The sequence below is a fragment of the Pongo abelii genome, chromosome 18, assembly GCF_028885655.2.
Source record: "Pongo abelii isolate AG06213 chromosome 18, NHGRI_mPonAbe1-v2.0_pri, whole genome shotgun sequence".
NCBI classification, from domain to species: domain Eukaryota; kingdom Metazoa; phylum Chordata; class Mammalia; order Primates; family Hominidae; genus Pongo; species Pongo abelii.
The window spans coordinates 32,283,647-32,299,750 of record NC_072003.2 but is presented as its reverse complement, the minus strand read 5'-3'; the positions used below and the strand labels follow the sequence as shown (position 1 = coordinate 32,299,750).

Here is a 16,104-nt window from a genome sequence, read left to right as displayed (position 1 = left end):
ATTATAGGTGTGAGCCACCACGCCTGGCCAACTCTTTAACTTTTTTGTAGCAATGGGGACTTGCTATGTTGCCCAGGCTAGTCTCAAGCTCCTGACTTCAAGTAATCCTCCTGTTTCAGCCTCCCAAAGTGCTGGGATTACAGGCGTGTGCCACCACAACCAGTCTAGAAATAAACTATCATGTTTGAGGCACTACACAGCTTGAAGTTTGTTACAGTAGTTAGGGTTATTAATCACAGAAGGAGAGCCTCGAAGACTGAAAACTGCCTAGAGGAACAGCAGATGTACAGGTACTGATCTCCCGCCCTCCGAGGCGGAGTCATTGAGTGGAACAAACAAATGAAACTTCTTACATAGTGGCGTGGTGCTCATTCATTTATTCTGAAGGCATATAGCTGAATTCCAGAAGGCTATTACTGCACATATAATGTGACTCCACTATGTTCCCTAGATCAAATATAGAGACTCCAGGGCCCAGGTCATCTCAGCCTTTCCCCACTCCCCACCTCCAGATCAAGGGCTCTGCAGGTTCTTCCTGAGCCCAGGCCAGCCACTGGACATGGAACGCAGGCACCAGACTGACTGTGAGCCACGTCCCTGTAGGCCAAGGGGACTTAGAAGCCCTCCTGTGAGTCTTCAGTGCTACCCTATAAGCCTCAGGATGCTCGGGTGCAGATTCTTTTAGACCGCCCGTGCTCACACTCTCCTCCCCAACTCTCTTTTTTAAGATCACATATGGCCAGGTGCAATGGCTCACGCCTACAATCCCACCACTTTGGGAGGCCGAGGTGGGTGGATTACCTGAAGTCAGGAGTTCGAGATCAGCCTGGCCAACATGGAGAAACCCCATCTCTACTAAAAATACTAAATTACCCACGGTGGCGGGTGCCTGTAATCCCAGATACTCAGGAGGCTGAGGAAGGAGAATTGCTTGAACCCCAAGTGCAGAGATTGCAGTAAGCCGAGATTGCACCACTTTACTCCAGCCTGGGCTAAAGAGTGAAACTCTGTCTCAAAAAAAAAAAAAATCACGTATGGCCAGGCATGGTGGTTCATGCCTGTAATTGCAGCACTTTGGGAGGTTGAGGTGGGAGGATCACTTGAGCCCAGGAATTCAAGACCAACCTGGGCAACGTAAGGATACCCCATCTCTACAAAAAAATACAAAAATAATTAGCTGGGGGTGGTGGTGCCGCCTGCAGTCCCAGCTACTCAGGAGGCTGAGGCTGGAGGATCACTTGAGCCCAGGAGGTGGATGTTGTGATGAGCCGAGATGGAGCTACTGCACTGCAACCTGGGTGACAGAGACCTTGTCTCAAAACAAAACAACTCAATGTAGCTGGATTTACACAGTCAGCCTTCTGATGTCACTGTAAATGGTTAGAGCCAAGGAGCCTAGGAGCCAGCCAGGGACATGGGAGTCAGGCAGGCCAAGGGCTCTGTCCTCTGGGGCTGGAGAGAGAGGACCCACCGTGCTGGAGGAAGAGCCGACAGGAAGGAGAAAGGGCTGCAGGGCAGGCACAGGGACAGCCCCTGACCCAGTCTCCTACCTCGACTGCAGCAGGCCAGGTAGTGGGGTGCCCATGAGCTGGAAATGCACCTCAGTTTTTTCTTTTGTTTGTTTTTTGTTCTTTTGAGACGGAGACTCATCTGTCACCAGGCTGGAGTACAGTAGCGCAATCTTGGTTCACTGCAACCTCCGCCTCCTGGGTTCAGGCGATTTTCCTGTCTCAGCCTCCTGAGTAGCTGGAACTACAGTAGGCGCGTGCCACCATGCCCAGGTAATTTTTAGTAGAGACGGGGTTTCACCGTGTTAGCCAGGATGGTCTCTATCTCCTGACTGCGTGATCTGCCCACCTTGGCCTCCCAAAGTGCTGGGAGTACAGGCGTGAGCCACCACACCCACTGCGCCTCTGTTTTGTGCACCAATAGCTTCTTCAAGCACAGGTCTGTTCCTGCCACTGTCCTGCTTTAAGCCCCTCAGCGTTTATCCTATATGTGTCCCCCAAAAAGTGCGAGATGATTTACCACAGCACCATTCACAGTGGCAGGACCAGGTTAAACTGAATTTTTTTTTTTTGAGACAGAGTCTCACTCTGTCACCTAGGCTGGAGTGCAGTGGTGCGATCTCAGCTCACTGCAACCTCTGCCTCCCGGGTTCAAGCGATCCTCCTGCCTCAGCCTCCCGAGTAGCTGGGATTACAGACGCCTGCCACCACGCCTGACCTTCCATGCAACCATTCAGAAGCCCGCTGGTGTGAAAGTGCTGCATACAATTAAGTGTTCAGGTACAGGCTCTGGAACCAGACTGGCCAGGCTGCCACCTCTCGGGGCCTGTTTCCTCTCTGGGGAATGAGGACAGTAACAGGGCTGTCGTATTGTGTACAACTGTACAATCGTGAGAAAGATAATGCACGCAAATAGCACTTAGAGCAGGGTAGCTTGTGTTAGCAGAACAGCACATACATAAAATAAATGTTAAGATATGGAAATGGGCTAGACACAGTGGCTCACACCTGTAATTCTAGCGCTTTGATAAGCCAAAGCAGGAGGATCACTTGAGGCCAGGAGTTTGAGACCAGCCTGTGCAACACAGTGATACCCCCATCTCTACAGAAAAAAATAAAAATTAGCCGGCCATGGTGGTGCATTCCTGTAGTCCCAGCTATTCAGTAGGCTGAGGCAGGAGGACTGCTTGAGCCTGAGAGGTTGAGGCTGCAGTGGGCTATGATCATGCCACTGCACTCCAGCCCAGGTGACAGAGAGAGACCCTGTCTCCACAATAAAATTTTAAAAAGTCCTCTGGGCTCCTAGGCCACCCCAGCTGGCTTCTGCCTCGCCTCTCACCAGCTCTCCCAGCCCCCAACCCCCAGCACTTGGTGCTCCAGGCCCTGTGATCTAGATCCGTTTCTTTTTTTTTTTCCCCCACCTTGACTGGAGCAGGCCAGGTTGGCAGGGATGGTGGGGGTGCCTGATGCGCTGGAAACACACCTGCTTTGTGCACCAAATTTTTTTTTTTTTTTTTTTTTAGACGGAGTCTCGCTCTGTCACTGGGCTAGAGTACAGTGGCATGATCTTGGCTCACTGCAACCTCCACTTCCTGGGTTCAAGCAATCCTCACACCTCAGCTTCCTGCGTAGCTGGGACTACAGGCGTGTGCCACCACACCTGGCTAATTTTTGTATTTTTTGTAGAGATGGGGTTTCACCATGTTGGCCAGGCTAGTCTTTAACTCCTGACCTCAAATGACCCACCCCCTTGGGCTCCCAAAGTTCTGGGATTACAGGTGTGAGCCACTGTGCCCGGCCTAGATTTGTTCCAATTTCTGATGTCACTGTAAATGGTTAGAACCAAGGAGCCCAGGAGCCAGTCAGGGACGTGGGACCCAGGCCGACCGAGGGCTCCATGCTCTGGGGCTGGAGAGTGCTCAGAGGACCCACCATGCTGGAAGAAGAGCTGACAGGAAGGAGAAAGAGGTGCAGAGCCCAGGGGCCTCTCTGGCCTCCCTGCCTTCCCATGCCATTCCCTCAGCTAAGAACCAATCTCCTCTGCACTAACCCTTTCCTCTCCAATCCCTACCAGCCTTCTACATGGGATACCCAGCCCCTTCACCAAACCCTAAATCAGGTCCTAGGTATCTTCTACTCCCACCCCCAACGAGCACTTTTCTGTTATTGTAGAGGAAGCCAGCTGCCCAGTACCCAGTGAATCCCCTGGGCCTAGCACAGGAGTTGAGGCTCAGTACATGTCTGGTAAATTTCTGCTCTCCTGGACACGCGGGCCTCTTGGGCCTCTTGGGCCACTTGGCTAAGCTCTCAGGCAGATAGAATGAGTAACATCTGCAAAGAACCCGCAGCACAGAGTCTGGCATACGGTACAGTAGTTTAAAAACCACAGATGGCAGGGGATAGATGCCCAGAACAGTGCCTAGTATATGATAGGAGCCCATAAAAAGAGGGAACAGTGTTTCTCAACATTACTGGAAGAAATTCAAGTTGCAGGTTTCTGGGCCCATCCCTAGAGCTTCTAATTCTGAAGGTCGGCTGCAGGGTCCAAGAAGTTGCATTTATTTTATTTTTTGAGACATCTTGTTTTGTCGTCCAGGCTGGAGTACAGTAGCACCATCATGGCTCACTGCAGCCTTGACTTCCCAGGCTCATTCAGTCCTTTCACTGCAGCCTCCCCAGTAGCTGGGACTAAGGCACACACCACCACACTTGGCTAATTTTTGTATTTTTTTTTTTTGTAGAGACGGGGTCCTGCCATGTGAGCCAGGCTGGTCTCGAACTCCTGGGATCAAGTGATCCTCCCACCTCAGCCTCCCAAAGTGCTGGGATTACAGGCCAGGCGTGAGCCTCCAAGACGGGCCAAAGTTGCTTTTTTTTTTTTGAGACCGCCTGGCTCTGCCTCCTAGGCTGGAGTGGCACCATTATGGATCACTGCAACCTCTCCCTCCTGCCTCCCAGGCTCAAGCCATCCTCCCACCTTAGCCTCCTGAGTAGCTGGGACCACAGGCATGTGCCACCACACCTGGCTAATTTTCGTATTTTTTTGTAGAGATGGGGTTTCACCATGTTGGTCAGGCTGGCCTCGAACTCCTGTACTAAATCCACCCAATCTTGGCCTTCCAAAATGCTGGGATTACAGGCATGACCCACCACACCTGGCTTAAATTTGCATTTTAAAGAAATATCCAGCCAGGCTTTGTGGCTCATGCCTGTAACCCCAGCACTTTGGGAGGCTAAGGTGGGAGGATCACTTGAGGTCAGGAGTTTGGGGCTGCAGTGAGCTATGATTGCACCACTGCACACCAGCTTGGATGACAGAGTAGGACTCTGTCTCTAAAAAAAAAAAAAAAAAAAGGAAAAAAGAGATATTCCACAGGTGGTCTAAGGACCACACTCTGAAAAACCAACTCATTGACAGACGAGTATTTATTAAGCAGCTACTATATGCCAGGTTCACGCTAGTCTTATTCTAGGGATAGAGAAGAGAACAAGAAAAGTCTGTGCCTTCATGGAGTTTACATTCTAGTGAGGGTAGAAAATATCAAGAATATAAATACATGTAGACAGTCAGTGACATCAAACAAGTAGGCGGCGGGGACACCGCATGAGCATGGGTGGCAGGAGGGCCTCTCTGTGAGGTCACTGTGGGTAGACGCAGAAGCCAGCCAGCAAACTGGAAGAAAAGCACCCAGACGGACGTCCTTCCCTAAGCTCCCTCAACCCAGGCCCTGAGCCAAGAATATCTGAAAGGAAAGCAAGTCAAATAGTGAAGTCCCACCAGGACCAGGGTAGGCAGGACAGAGGAGCCGGTGACAGGGAAGGCTGTGGATGGCTTCTTCCTTCCTGGGCATGGTGCCCCAGGCTTGCTCTGGCTGGGGGCGGAGGTCTGACTCCCCTGCCTTTCAGGAAATCTGGTCCTCACACCACCTCCCTCACTCAAGCGTCCCTAGCATCTCGGACCCCAGGGCTGAGCCAGCAGGGTGTGACACTGCCCCGTCCTGGCACCGCAGGAGCACTGCCTGTATGGATGGGGCCTCCCGCATATCCTCCGATTTGAGGCCCGGGTCCTCGGGATCCCAGAGAACGTGACGTCACCAAAGAGAGGCTGACCCCCATCCCAGCAGGTAGAACAACACATGAGGAAGGCGTGAGACTGGGACCTCCTAGCAGGGGGCAGGGAGCTGTGTGGCACAGCAAGACTCCCAGGGCAGGTGGGCAGCCAGGACCCGGGTCTCCAGCGTCACTTCTTCTTGGCGCGGTCTGCTGCATCCAGGGCAGCCATGTTGCGGGCAGCTGTGATCAGGTGGATGACGCTGATGAGCGACTTCAGCAAGGCGATGGGGGCAGTGACCCAGAGGCCCATCCGGAACAGTCCCACGGAGCCAACTGCAGGAAGGCAGCAGGGAAGTTTGGGGCCCGAAGGAGGGGGCCTCCATCTCCCTAGGCAGGCCAGATCCCCCTCCCATCCTCCTGCCCAGCCCCTCATCTCCTACCTAAAGGTCCCTCAGAGAAATGGAACAGGTAGAGGAGGCAGTAGAAGAGCTCATTCCCAGCACACAAGGTGAACAGAGCAGGCTGCACACACAGCAAACAGGCCACGTTAGCAAGAGGCAGGCGTGTGCCACCCCCTGCCCGCCAGCACTAATGAGGGCACAATCTCGGCATATTACTTCTCCTATTTTTTTTTCTTTTTTACAGACAGGGTCTCGCTCTCTCATCCAGGCTGGAATGCAGTGGTATGATCATAGCACTGTAGCCTCAAAACTCCTGGTCTCAGCCAGGCGTGGTGGCTCATGCCTAGAGTCCCAGCACTTTGGGAAGCTGAGACAGGAGGATCACCTGAGGTCAGGAGTTTGAGACCAGTCTGGCCAACACGGCGAAACCCCTCTCTACTAAAAATACAAAAATTAGCCGAGTGTGGTGGCACGCGCCTGTAGTCCCAGCCACTCAGGAGGCTGAGGCACAAGAATCGCTTGAACCCAGCAGGCAGAGATTGCAGTGAGCAGATAACCCGCCACTGAACTCCAGCCTGGGTGACAGAGCAGGACTCTGTCTCAAAAAAAAAAAACAAAAAAAACCCTTGGTCTCACGCAATCCTTCCACCTTAGCCTCCTAAGTAGAGACTACAGGCGTGCACCACTGTGCCTGGCTAAGCTAATTCAAGATTTTGTGTGTGTGTGTGTGTGGAAACAGTCTCACTTTGTTGCCCAGGCTGGTCTCAAACTCCTGGTCTCAAGCAATCCTCCCACCTCAGCCTCCCAAAGCGCTGGGATTACAGGCATGAGCCACCACCCCCAGCCATTATCTTTTTAAAAATCCTTCCAGAGGCTGCCTGTGTTCCTAGAATCAAGTCCACACTCCAGCCCTGCAGACCTCTCTGGCTTATCTCCCTCCCCGCTTTCAGTCCCTTCTCTTTGCTGGCCTCATTCCCACTTGTTCCCTGGAGTAATTCACACAGGCCTTCCCCACCAATCCTCCACACCTCAGCTTACAGGCCCCTCCTCCTGGAGTGACTGGGCAGGCCCTGCTCCGTGCCCTCGCCTTCTCCTAGGCTAGGACCAGGATTCAGCCCAGGGCTTCCCACAGCCAAGAGCCTGAGGGGCGGGGTGTGCAGGAAATGCTTACCCTCGAGGTGTAGTAGATCCGAAGCACCGGATTCCCGGACAAGTCGATCATCTTGTGACTCTCACTGCCTCGGACCACAGAACTTGGGGAGAAAACAGGGGAACCCACGAGGTTTCATGACCACTACTATGCATCCAATCCTCATGTTAACACCTATTGTATAGATGGAAAACTGGGCACGGCTAAGGACCAATATCCTGCCGAAAGCCACAGTTACCTATTTGGGGGCAGAGTCAGGATTCAAATGCCACATTTGAAAGCTCCCATGCCCCTTCCTATGAGCTGTCACCTATTTGGAATCCTAGAATACCCAGCCAGAAGAGTCCTAAGAATTGCTTAATGCAACTGTAAACATGACTGAAGCTTTAAAGAGAGGCAGGTTTGCCTGGGGTCTTTCTCCAAAGCAGAGCTAAAAAGGAGCCCTTCCAGGATGCCTAGTGCCATCCCAGACACCCTTCCGTCTAGGCTCAGCCCACCCCACTGTAGTGTCTCCAACTGGCCAAGGCCCCCAGAATCGCGGCAGACCTGTGGAGGTGCAGCCAGTGACTGGCCACATCCAAACTCATGCTGAGTTGGAAGAACAGTGTGGCTCGAGGGTACAGCAGGGCCAGGTTGACCAACAGGCACATGGTGGAGCAGCGGTCCGTCAGCATGTCCAGCATGGCCCCAAACCGGGTTCCTGGAAGATTAGGTGGGCAAGGGCTGTTATGGCGCAGTGGATGCAGGACAGGTGCCCATATTTGGTTTATCACTCTGCTGCAGGGTGTAAACGAAGACTGGAAGTGTCCACCTGCCTGGGCAGGAACGCAGGCTGGAAAACAGGCTGTGTGTGAGGTCAGTGGGCAAAGGTCACCATGGCATGAACTGAGAAAGGCATGAGAGTGGAGGGAACAGGGTAGGAGGAGAGGAAAGCTATGTCTGCAACTCATCAACCCCAGAACCAAGACTCCAGGGCTAGATAAAGAGACTTGATGCCTCAGGGGAAGCCTTACAGTTGGGTCTGGAGAACAGATTAAAAAATCAGTCAACCCTCCAGAAGCCATCACCCTTCCCTCTCCATCCTCCCTCTAAGCATGCCTTCTGGAACCCCAACTGCTTATGCAGGGCACACAGTAGGCCTCCAGTAAACACCTGTTGAATACACTTTTTTTTTTTTTTCCCGAGACAGAGTCTTGCTCTGTCGCCCAGGCTGGAGTGCAATGGCGCAATCTCGGCTCACTGCAACCTCCGCCTCCTGGGTTCAAGCAATTCTCCTGCCTTAGCCTCCCGAGTAGCTGGGATTATAGGCACGCGTCACCAAGCCCGCTAATTTTTGTATTTTTAGTAGAGACAGGGTTTCACCATGTTGGCCAGGCTGGTCTTGAACTCCTGACCTCGTGATCCACCCACCTCGGCCTCCCAAAGTGCTGGGATTACAGGCATGAGCCACCGCCCCTGGCCTGAATGGACTTGTATTCAGAGAGAACTCCAGCAGCGCCACGGCCATGTCATGTCTTGCTAATCCACACCTCTCACAAGCAGTGAGTTCTCAAGAGCTAGCTTAAATCCCTTCTGCTACAAAATCAGTCCATTCTTGCTGGGCGCGGCACTTTGGGAGCAAGGCAGGAGGATCGCTTGAGGCTAGGAGCTGGGGACCAATCTGGGCGACACTGCAAGACCCGGTCTCTACAAAAATTTAAAAATTAGCCGGGTGTGGTGGCACGCTCCCTGACTAGTCCCAGCTAGTCAGGAGGCTGAGGTGGGAGGATTACTTGAGCCCAGAAGATGGGAGCTGCAGTGAGCCATGATCGCGCCACTGCACTCCAGCCTAAGTGACAGAGCGAGACCCTGCCTCAAAAACAAAAAACAAAACAAAACAAAACAAAAACCCCCAGGCCATCCTGTTCTGCTTTTTCCAGAGATGGGAATGACAGCCCTCTGACTCTGAGGTCCCGAGGAGGCAGGGGAAGGGAGCAAGGGATTGTTGGGCCCCAAGGCTGGCTGAGAGGGGTGTTTGTCACCTTGATTAAGAGCGCGAGCAGCGTGTCCATCGAAAGCGTCCAGCAGGCCGCTGAGCAGGTAGAAGGAGGAGGCCGTGAGGGGGCAGCAGGGCATGAAGTAGAAAGAAATGATGGCGAAGACAATCCGGGCATAACCTTGGAACGGGACGCGGGGAGACAGGGCAGGATCAGGGAGCCCGCCAAGGCCCCTCGCCCTCTCGTTCGGCCCGGGGCCGCGGGCAGCACTCACCGATGAGGTTGGGCACGAACAGAAAGATATTTTCGTCTGGCATCGCGGCGCCTCCCTTGCTGCCCGGGCCTGCTCTGGAGATGCCAGTGCTGTCCCAGCCCCGCCGCGCGGCCTCAGCCTCCGGCCCGGCGCATCGGCCGCACCACCTGCGCCCTGGACCCCGCCGCCCCAACCCGGCCCCAGATGCTGAAGCCCGCAGCCGTCGGGAGCATGGGCCGGCCCCGAGATGCGCGGGGCGCAGGGGGCGCGCGCAGCCCGCCCTTCCTACCCGCAACCTCCCTCGCCTCTGCCCGCCCCGCAGGCGCTCCGGGCCTCCAGCTGCGGTCGCCGCTGCTCCAGCTGCGCGTGGCTTCCGGGAACCTCCTCCTCCGCGCCCGTCGTTGCAAAATTGGAGAGAGGAAAAAGTGGCTTAAAAAAATGGTTGCGGCCCCTTTAAGGCCTATCCGCTTCCTTTCCCTTTTCCTCCCTCCGCCCCTCTCCCTTGGCTCGTACCAAAGCGCAGAGGAGGAGAGGGAGGAAGGAACCATTAACATCGAGAAAAAGTAGAAACGGAAAAGGAAAGAGTAAAAGAAAAGACCGAATAAAAATCTCTGCTTTCCTTTTGTGGAGGGTATGACTTCCTGGAGGCAAAGATAAGGCGATAAAATTCCTCCTCCTGAGTCTTTGCATCCCCGAGAGGCCAGGAGATTTGGTGCAGTCCTCACTTTACTCCCTGCCCCCTAAGTCTCCAGCCGCCTTTACTCTCGCAGGCTCCAGGAGGCTAGAGAGGCTCCAGAGCGCCTTGCAGCTGGGTTGCTTCTCGCGTGCCCCTTGTGATGGGAGGATTAGATCGCAGGCTCCACCCTACGTCATCCTCCCAAGCTTCTCAAGCGTCTGGCGCTTGGGGTCACTGCCCCCAAGGAGGCACTTGGAGGGGTACGGAGGGGAAGCTGGAGGAGCAAACGGGGCGCGCTAGGAAATTCCTCTGTCTTTAGTTCTAGAACCCCTGATCTCCTAGCAACGAGGCTGCGGAACCTCTGCAGACTCCAAGGGTTTTATAGCGTCCGGTAGCGACACGGAGCCGGCTCCCCCTTTTCCAGCCTTCCTCCCCATCTCCCATTCCCCGTCCCCCACGGCCCATACCAGAGGTCCTTAGGCCTCCACGTCTCCCCTTCTGCCGAGTAGCCCAAGGTTTCCACCCATCTGCCAGGTCTGGGGCGTCAAGTCGGCTGCCTTGGCTTGGGAAGGTGCTTGGGAGGAAAGAAGGAAGGAGAGGCCCACCAGGCGAAGGGGTGAGGGGTGGGGGGTTGCGGGAGTTCCCTCTTACTCCCGAAGATATAAAGCAACCTTTTTTATTATTATTATTTTTCTTGTGAGAGGGAATGAGGCAGTGGGATGTTGCCTCTAAAGGCCTTGTTTAAACCTGGGCCCGGGGAATGGTGGTGGGCTGGGTTCTGGGGGAAAGCGGGCTGGTTTCTCAGGTCAACTCAGGCTTCGACTGTTCCCAGGGGGATGGCGTCCACTCCGATGGGGAATGAGAGGGAGAAGAAGAGCAGCTGGCCGTCTCAAACTGCACCCTCCTTGAGAGGAGGTCCGGTGAGCACTGCGGGGTACCCTAGAGGTGGGAATGTAATGAAGTGAAGGCCTCCCAGGCAGCGGCACCCCGTCCCAGGTCTGAGCCACAAGCCCTGAGACTCTAGCCTCAACCCTGAGTCCTGAAGCCCAGACCCATAGCTCTCAGCACTAGGCCCTGACTCTAAACCCCCACCAAACACCCCTCCCCCAGGTCCAGAGCTTTCTAGCTAAATCTCAAGGCCCAGTCCTTCAAGAGCAAGCTCCTTGGACCCACAGGCCCCAGCCTAGGAACTCCCACAGCCAGCACTCCCATGTGGGAGCTCCCAGGCTGAACCCCTCCGGCTTTTCCTTTCCCAGGCTTCGTTATCTCGTTCTGAGGAATACCTGTCCCGGATCAGTGCAGAACTCACCGAGGAGGCTTTGTGCACTGCTTGCTGCCACTTGAACCCTGTGCCCATCAAAAAACAGCAGTCACAAGACCAAGCGACTCAGATATCCAAACGCGGTAACCCCCTGCCTCAGGACCACCGTGTCTAGAGAACTGCTGCCCCCACCATGCCTGGTTCCAGTCCCTGACCCCTCCCACCCCTAGCTGAACTCTCCAGGAGTCTGTGCCCATCTCATCCACCTCACAGCCAGCCCTAGGACCTGCGAAGTGCCCCTCTCACCCGCTAAGCCAGTACCCACTCCTCACTGCTGGCCGAGAATCCCCTTAGCCCCGTCTGCCCTGGCCGCAGCCGCATCCCTTCCTGGCCACGGGGATAGTCCTTTCTCTGACTAGGGCCTCTGCTTCCAGCATTCTTCACCAAGACCTGAGGCACAGACACCTGGTGAGTGAGGCTCCAAGGGAGATGCTTTGTCCTGGGAGAGAGATGAGGAACCTGGAGGGGAGAGAGTGAGGGTTTCACAATATCCCAGCAGGGTAGGGGAATTTTTGAACCGTGCACTTCCATTCTATTCTGCCCTGATCCTCAAATTCTGAATTCTCAGCCCTCTCCCCTCTCTTCCGCCATCTCCTGCTCCGACAGAAACCGTACCTGCAGCAAGGCACACCTCCTGCCAACTCCTGGTGAAAAGGTACATGCAGGGTCCATGGCTGCCAAGGCTATTCGATATTAACCAAACCTTTTGAGTTTGCACTATATGTTGGTCCCTGTCTTAGGAGCTTGGGACACAGAAATGAATGATACAATCTCAGCCCTTGAAGAGTTCACAGTTCAGTATGGGGACAGACAAGGAAATGGCCAATTATAATACAGTATGGATAAGTTTCCATAATAGAAATGGACACAGTGGGATAGTACTCTTATCCCAGCCTCAATTGGACAGGAAGGACAGGAGCCGTGGAGCTTTTTTTTTTTTTTTTTTGAGACGGAGTCTTGCTCTGTTGCCCAGGCTGGAGTGCAGTGGTGTGATCTCGGCTCACTGCAAGCTCTACCTCCTGGGTTCACGCCATTCTCCTGCCTCAGCTTCCCGAGTAGCTGGGACTACAGGTGCCCGCCACCACACCCGGCTAATTTTTTTGTATTTTTAGTAGAGACGGGGTTTCACCGTGTTAGCCAGGATGGTCTCGATCTCCTAACCTCATTATCCGCCCGCCTTGGCCTCCCATAGTGTTGGGATTACAGGCTTTGGAGCTTCTTGAAGGAGGTAGCACCTAAAGAAATAATTTTCCACCAGATGCAGTGGCTCACACCTGTAATCCTAGCATTTTGGGAGGCTGAGGTGGGCTGATCACTTCAGGGCAGGAGTTTGAGACCAGCCTGGTCAACATGGTGACAGAGGTTGCAGTGAGCCGAGATCATACCACTGCACTCCAGCCTGGGTGACAGTGAGACCACCTCAAAAAAAAAAAAAAGAAATAATTTTCCAGGGGAAAAAAAAAAGAAGTTGGTAGGAGTCTTTCAAGCAGTTGGGGTTGCATGAACAAAGGCAAAGAGCAGTCTTCGCAGAGCCAGTGTGAGCATCTGTGTGTACTTAGGGCAGGGAGAAGCAGTTTAGCAGCTGGAGTCTACAGGCAAGGTAAGAGGGGCCTCAAGAGACTTTATGTGCCTTATTTAGAGTCTTACACACTTTCCTGGCTGGGTGTGGTCGCTTATGCCTGTAATCCCAGCACTTTGGGAAGCTGAAGCAGGAGGATCACTTGCGTCCAGGAGTTTGAGACCAGCCTGGGCAACGTGGTGATACCCCAGGCATGATGGCATGTGCCTGTGGTCCCAGTTACTTGGGAGGTGGGAGGATCGCTTGAGCCCAGGAGTTCAAGAACAGCCTTGGCAACATAGAGAGACCCCCATCTCTATAAAAAGTTAAAAAATTAGCCAGGTGTGGTGGCACGAACCTGTAGTCTCAGCTGCTTGAGAGGCTGAGGCCAGAGGATCACTTGAGCCTAGGAGGTTGAGGCTGCAGTGAACCATGTTCGTGCCACCACACTCCAGCCTGGGTGACAGTGCAAGACCCTGTCTCAAAAAGAAAATTTAAAAAAAAAGAAAAGAAAGAAATAGTAGGAGGAGCTGGGTGCGGTGGTTCATACCTGTAATCCCAGCACTTTGGGAGGCCAAGGCGGGCGGATCATGAGGTCAGGAGTTCAAGATCAGCCTGGCCAACATAGAGAAACCCTGTCTCAACTAAAAATACAAAAGTTAGGTCAGGTGCGGTGGCTCACACCTGTAATCCCAGCACTTTGGGAGGCCCAGGCAGGCAGATCATCTGAAGTCAGGAGTTTGAGACCAGCCTGGCCAACATGGGGAAACCCTGTCTCTACTAAAAATACAAAAATTAGCCGGGATGGTGGTGTGCACCTGTAATCCCAGCTACTCAGGAGGCTGAGGCAGGAGAATCGCTTGAACACAGGAGTTGGAGGTTGCAGTGAGCCAAGATCGCACCACTGCACTCCAGCCTGGGCCACAGATCGAGACTCTGTCTCCAAAAAATAAAATAAATAAAAATTAAGCACTTAATATGTGCCAGCACTGCGCAAGGGGCTGGGGTGTTGCAGTGAGCGAAACAGAGCTCCTGCTATCAAGAGATTTAAAAAATTAGCTGGGTATGGTGGTGCATAGCTGTGGTCCCAGCTACTCGGGAGGCTGAGGTGGGAGGACCATTGGAGCCCAGGTTGAGGCTGCAGGAAGATATGATTACACCACTGCACTCTAGCCTGGCTGACAGAGGGAGACCTGTCTCGAGAAAAATAAAAAAGACATGAGCCTTGGGTCTAAAGAGTGAAAAGGCTGTGTCTCTTTTATGGAGCTCTTCCTAACAGTCAGTTTGGAAGATGAGCCCACCCCTCTTTGATGCTCTTGGCTTCTCATGCCTCCCCCTTTTTGTCCCTAGAACATGCCTCAAAACTACTCTTTTGCCACTTGTTAACCACTTCCATTTGTGGGGACCTCCTGGTCATGAGCAGCATCATCCCGAAGCCTTCAAAGTGTTCTGGATTCATCACAGGACCCTCCAGCCTCAGCGAGCAAGGACACCAACAGGAATGAAAGCGCTTTAATAAAGAGACAGGGTGTGCATTGCTCATGTGTGGTTTCTCTGGGGTAGAGAAGCAGGCCGGGGGCGCTTTTTTTTTTTTTTTCTAGATGTGGGTGCTGGATGTGGGCATACGACTGGAGTGTTTAGTTTTTAAAAAAATTTTTTGTGGCCGGGCGCGGTGGGTCACACCTGTAATCCCAGCACAGATCATGAGGTGAGGATATCGAGACCATCCTGGCCAACACGGTGAAACCCTGTCTGTACTAAAAATACAAAAAATTAGCCGGGCATGGTGGCACGTGCCTGTAGTCCCAGCTATTCGGGAGGCTTTTGGCAGGAGAATCACTTGAACCTGGGAGGCGGAGGTTGCAGTGAGCTGAGATCGCACCACTGCACTCCAGCCTGGGCGACAGATCGAGACTCCGTCTCAAAATTTTTTTTTTTTTGTGGAGACAGGGTCTCACTGTGTTGCCCAGACTAGTCTTGAACTCCTGGCCTCAAATGATCCTCCTGCCTCGGCTTCCCAAAGTGCTGGGATTACTGGTGTGAACCACTGCACCCAGCCTGTTGACACAGATGAGCTCATGGATCCAAATCCAGCCTCCTGGCCACACTTCAGCACCTTAAGGTCTAGGTCTGTGGCATCTGGCAGGACTCCTCTTGCTTCTGAGGAGGCACGTCTGTCACCACCGTTGGGGATGGGGACACTGAACTATGGCCTTGCCCCTCTGAGCTTTGGGCTTCATGCCTGTGAGAACATATCACACCCATTACTAGCCAGAAAGCAGTGCAGTAGGCTTTGCTGTGCAGTTTGCGTTTAGCAATGCAAATGCTAAATGCTAAATTCATTTTAGCATTTAGCATTTGCATTGCTAAACGCAAACTGCACAAAGTTTGGCCATTTATTGGAGCCTCCTGTGGAAGTTAATTCTCATCTCTGAGCCTTAGTTTCCTTATCTGAAAAAATGGAGTAATAAATGATCCCTATCCCCTAGGGTCCTTTAGAGAGTTAAAAGACATAATTGAGTCAGGCATGGTGGCTCATGCCTGTAATCCCAGAGACATACTGGACAGTATGGCAGGAGGATCACTTGAGGACAGGAGTTCAAGACCAGTTTGGGTAACAGAGTGAACCCCCACCTCTAAAAAGGTAAACAAGTTAGCCAGGTGTGGTGTAGCACACCTGTAGTCCCAGCTGCTCAGGAGGCTAAGGCTGGAGGATCACTTGAGCCCAGGAGGTTGAGGCTGCAGTGAACTATGATGGTGCAACTGTACTCCAGCCTACACTACAGAGACATCGTCTCTAAAGAAAAAACACCTGGCTAATTTTTTGTATTTTTAGTAGAGACGGGGTTTCACCGTGTTAGCCAGGATGGTCTCAATCTCCTGACCTTGTAATCGGCCCACCTTGGCCTCCCAAAGTGCTGGGATCAAAGGGCGGGGTGAGCCACCATGCCCGGCTTAAATATAAAATTTTAATTAGGCCAGGCAAGGTGGCTCACACCTGTAATCCCAGCACTTTGGGAGGCCCAGGCAGGTGGATCACCTGAGGTCAGGAGTTCGAGACCAGCCTGGCCAATATGGCAAAACCTAGTCTCCACTAAAAATACAAAAATTAGCCAGGCATGGGTGCCTGTAATCCCAGCTACTCAAGAGGCTGAGGCAGGAGAATGGCTTGAACCCCGGAGGTGGAGGTTGCAGTAAGCCAAGATCA

General features: G+C 53.2%; 2 protein-coding genes across 4 annotated transcripts; one reads left to right on the top strand and one right to left on the bottom strand.

Annotated features, from left to right (window-relative positions):
- Positions 1-4,916: 4,916 nt before the first annotated feature.
- Positions 4,917-10,066, bottom strand: CDIPT (CDP-diacylglycerol--inositol 3-phosphatidyltransferase). Of its 3 annotated transcripts, none has more exons than XM_063717254.1 (6): positions 9,363-10,066; positions 9,134-9,268; positions 7,659-7,944; positions 7,134-7,215; positions 6,002-6,083; positions 4,917-5,894 (listed from the first exon to the last, which is right to left on the bottom strand). In XM_063717254.1, exons 1-6 carry the CDS (start codon positions 9,403-9,405, stop codon positions 5,749-5,751), a joined length of 774 nt encoding a protein of 257 aa, XP_063573324.1. In that variant the 5' UTR covers positions 9,406-10,066; the 3' UTR covers positions 4,917-5,748. The 3 variants fall into 3 exon arrangements, with proteins under 3 accessions (XP_063573324.1, XP_002826367.1, XP_009248900.1); XM_002826321.6 differs by having other exon boundaries at positions 7,659-7,812; positions 9,363-10,047; XM_009250625.3 differs by lacking the exons at positions 9,134-9,268; positions 9,363-10,066 and having other exon boundaries at positions 7,659-9,105.
- Positions 9,987-14,434, top strand: LOC100937286 (putative protein T-ENOL). The gene is made up of 5 exons (XM_054534845.1): positions 9,987-10,277; positions 10,850-10,937; positions 11,274-11,421; positions 11,945-11,993; positions 14,247-14,434. The coding sequence occupies exons 2-5, from the start codon at positions 10,854-10,856 to the stop codon at positions 14,410-14,412; spliced, it is 447 nt and encodes a 148-aa protein (XP_054390820.1). The 5' UTR covers positions 9,987-10,277; positions 10,850-10,853; the 3' UTR covers positions 14,413-14,434.
- Positions 14,435-16,104: the final 1,670 nt, after the last annotated feature.

Excerpts from the sequence above, each read along its gene's own strand:
- CDIPT (XM_009250625.3), bottom strand. The coding sequence starts at position 8,176 with ATGGCTTCTGGAGGGTTGACTGATTTTTTAATCTGTTCTCCAGACCCA. Across the intron at positions 6,084-7,133 it reads GGATCTACTACACCTCGAGG|CCTGCTCTGTTCACCTTGTG; the intron begins GTAAGCATTTCC and ends CTGTGTGTGCAG. Across the intron at positions 5,895-6,001 it reads TTTCTCTGAGGGACCTTTAG|TTGGCTCCGTGGGACTGTTC; the intron begins GTAGGAGATGAG and ends GCCTTCCTGCAG.
- LOC100937286 (XM_054534845.1), top strand. The coding sequence starts at position 10,854 with ATGGCGTCCACTCCGATGGGGAATGAGAGGGAGAAGAAGAGCAGCTGG. Across the intron at positions 10,938-11,273 it reads CCTCCTTGAGAGGAGGTCCG|GCTTCGTTATCTCGTTCTGA; the intron begins GTGAGCACTGCG and ends TTCCTTTCCCAG. Across the intron at positions 11,994-14,246 it reads TGCCAACTCCTGGTGAAAAG|AACATGCCTCAAAACTACTC; the intron begins GTACATGCAGGG and ends TTTTGTCCCTAG.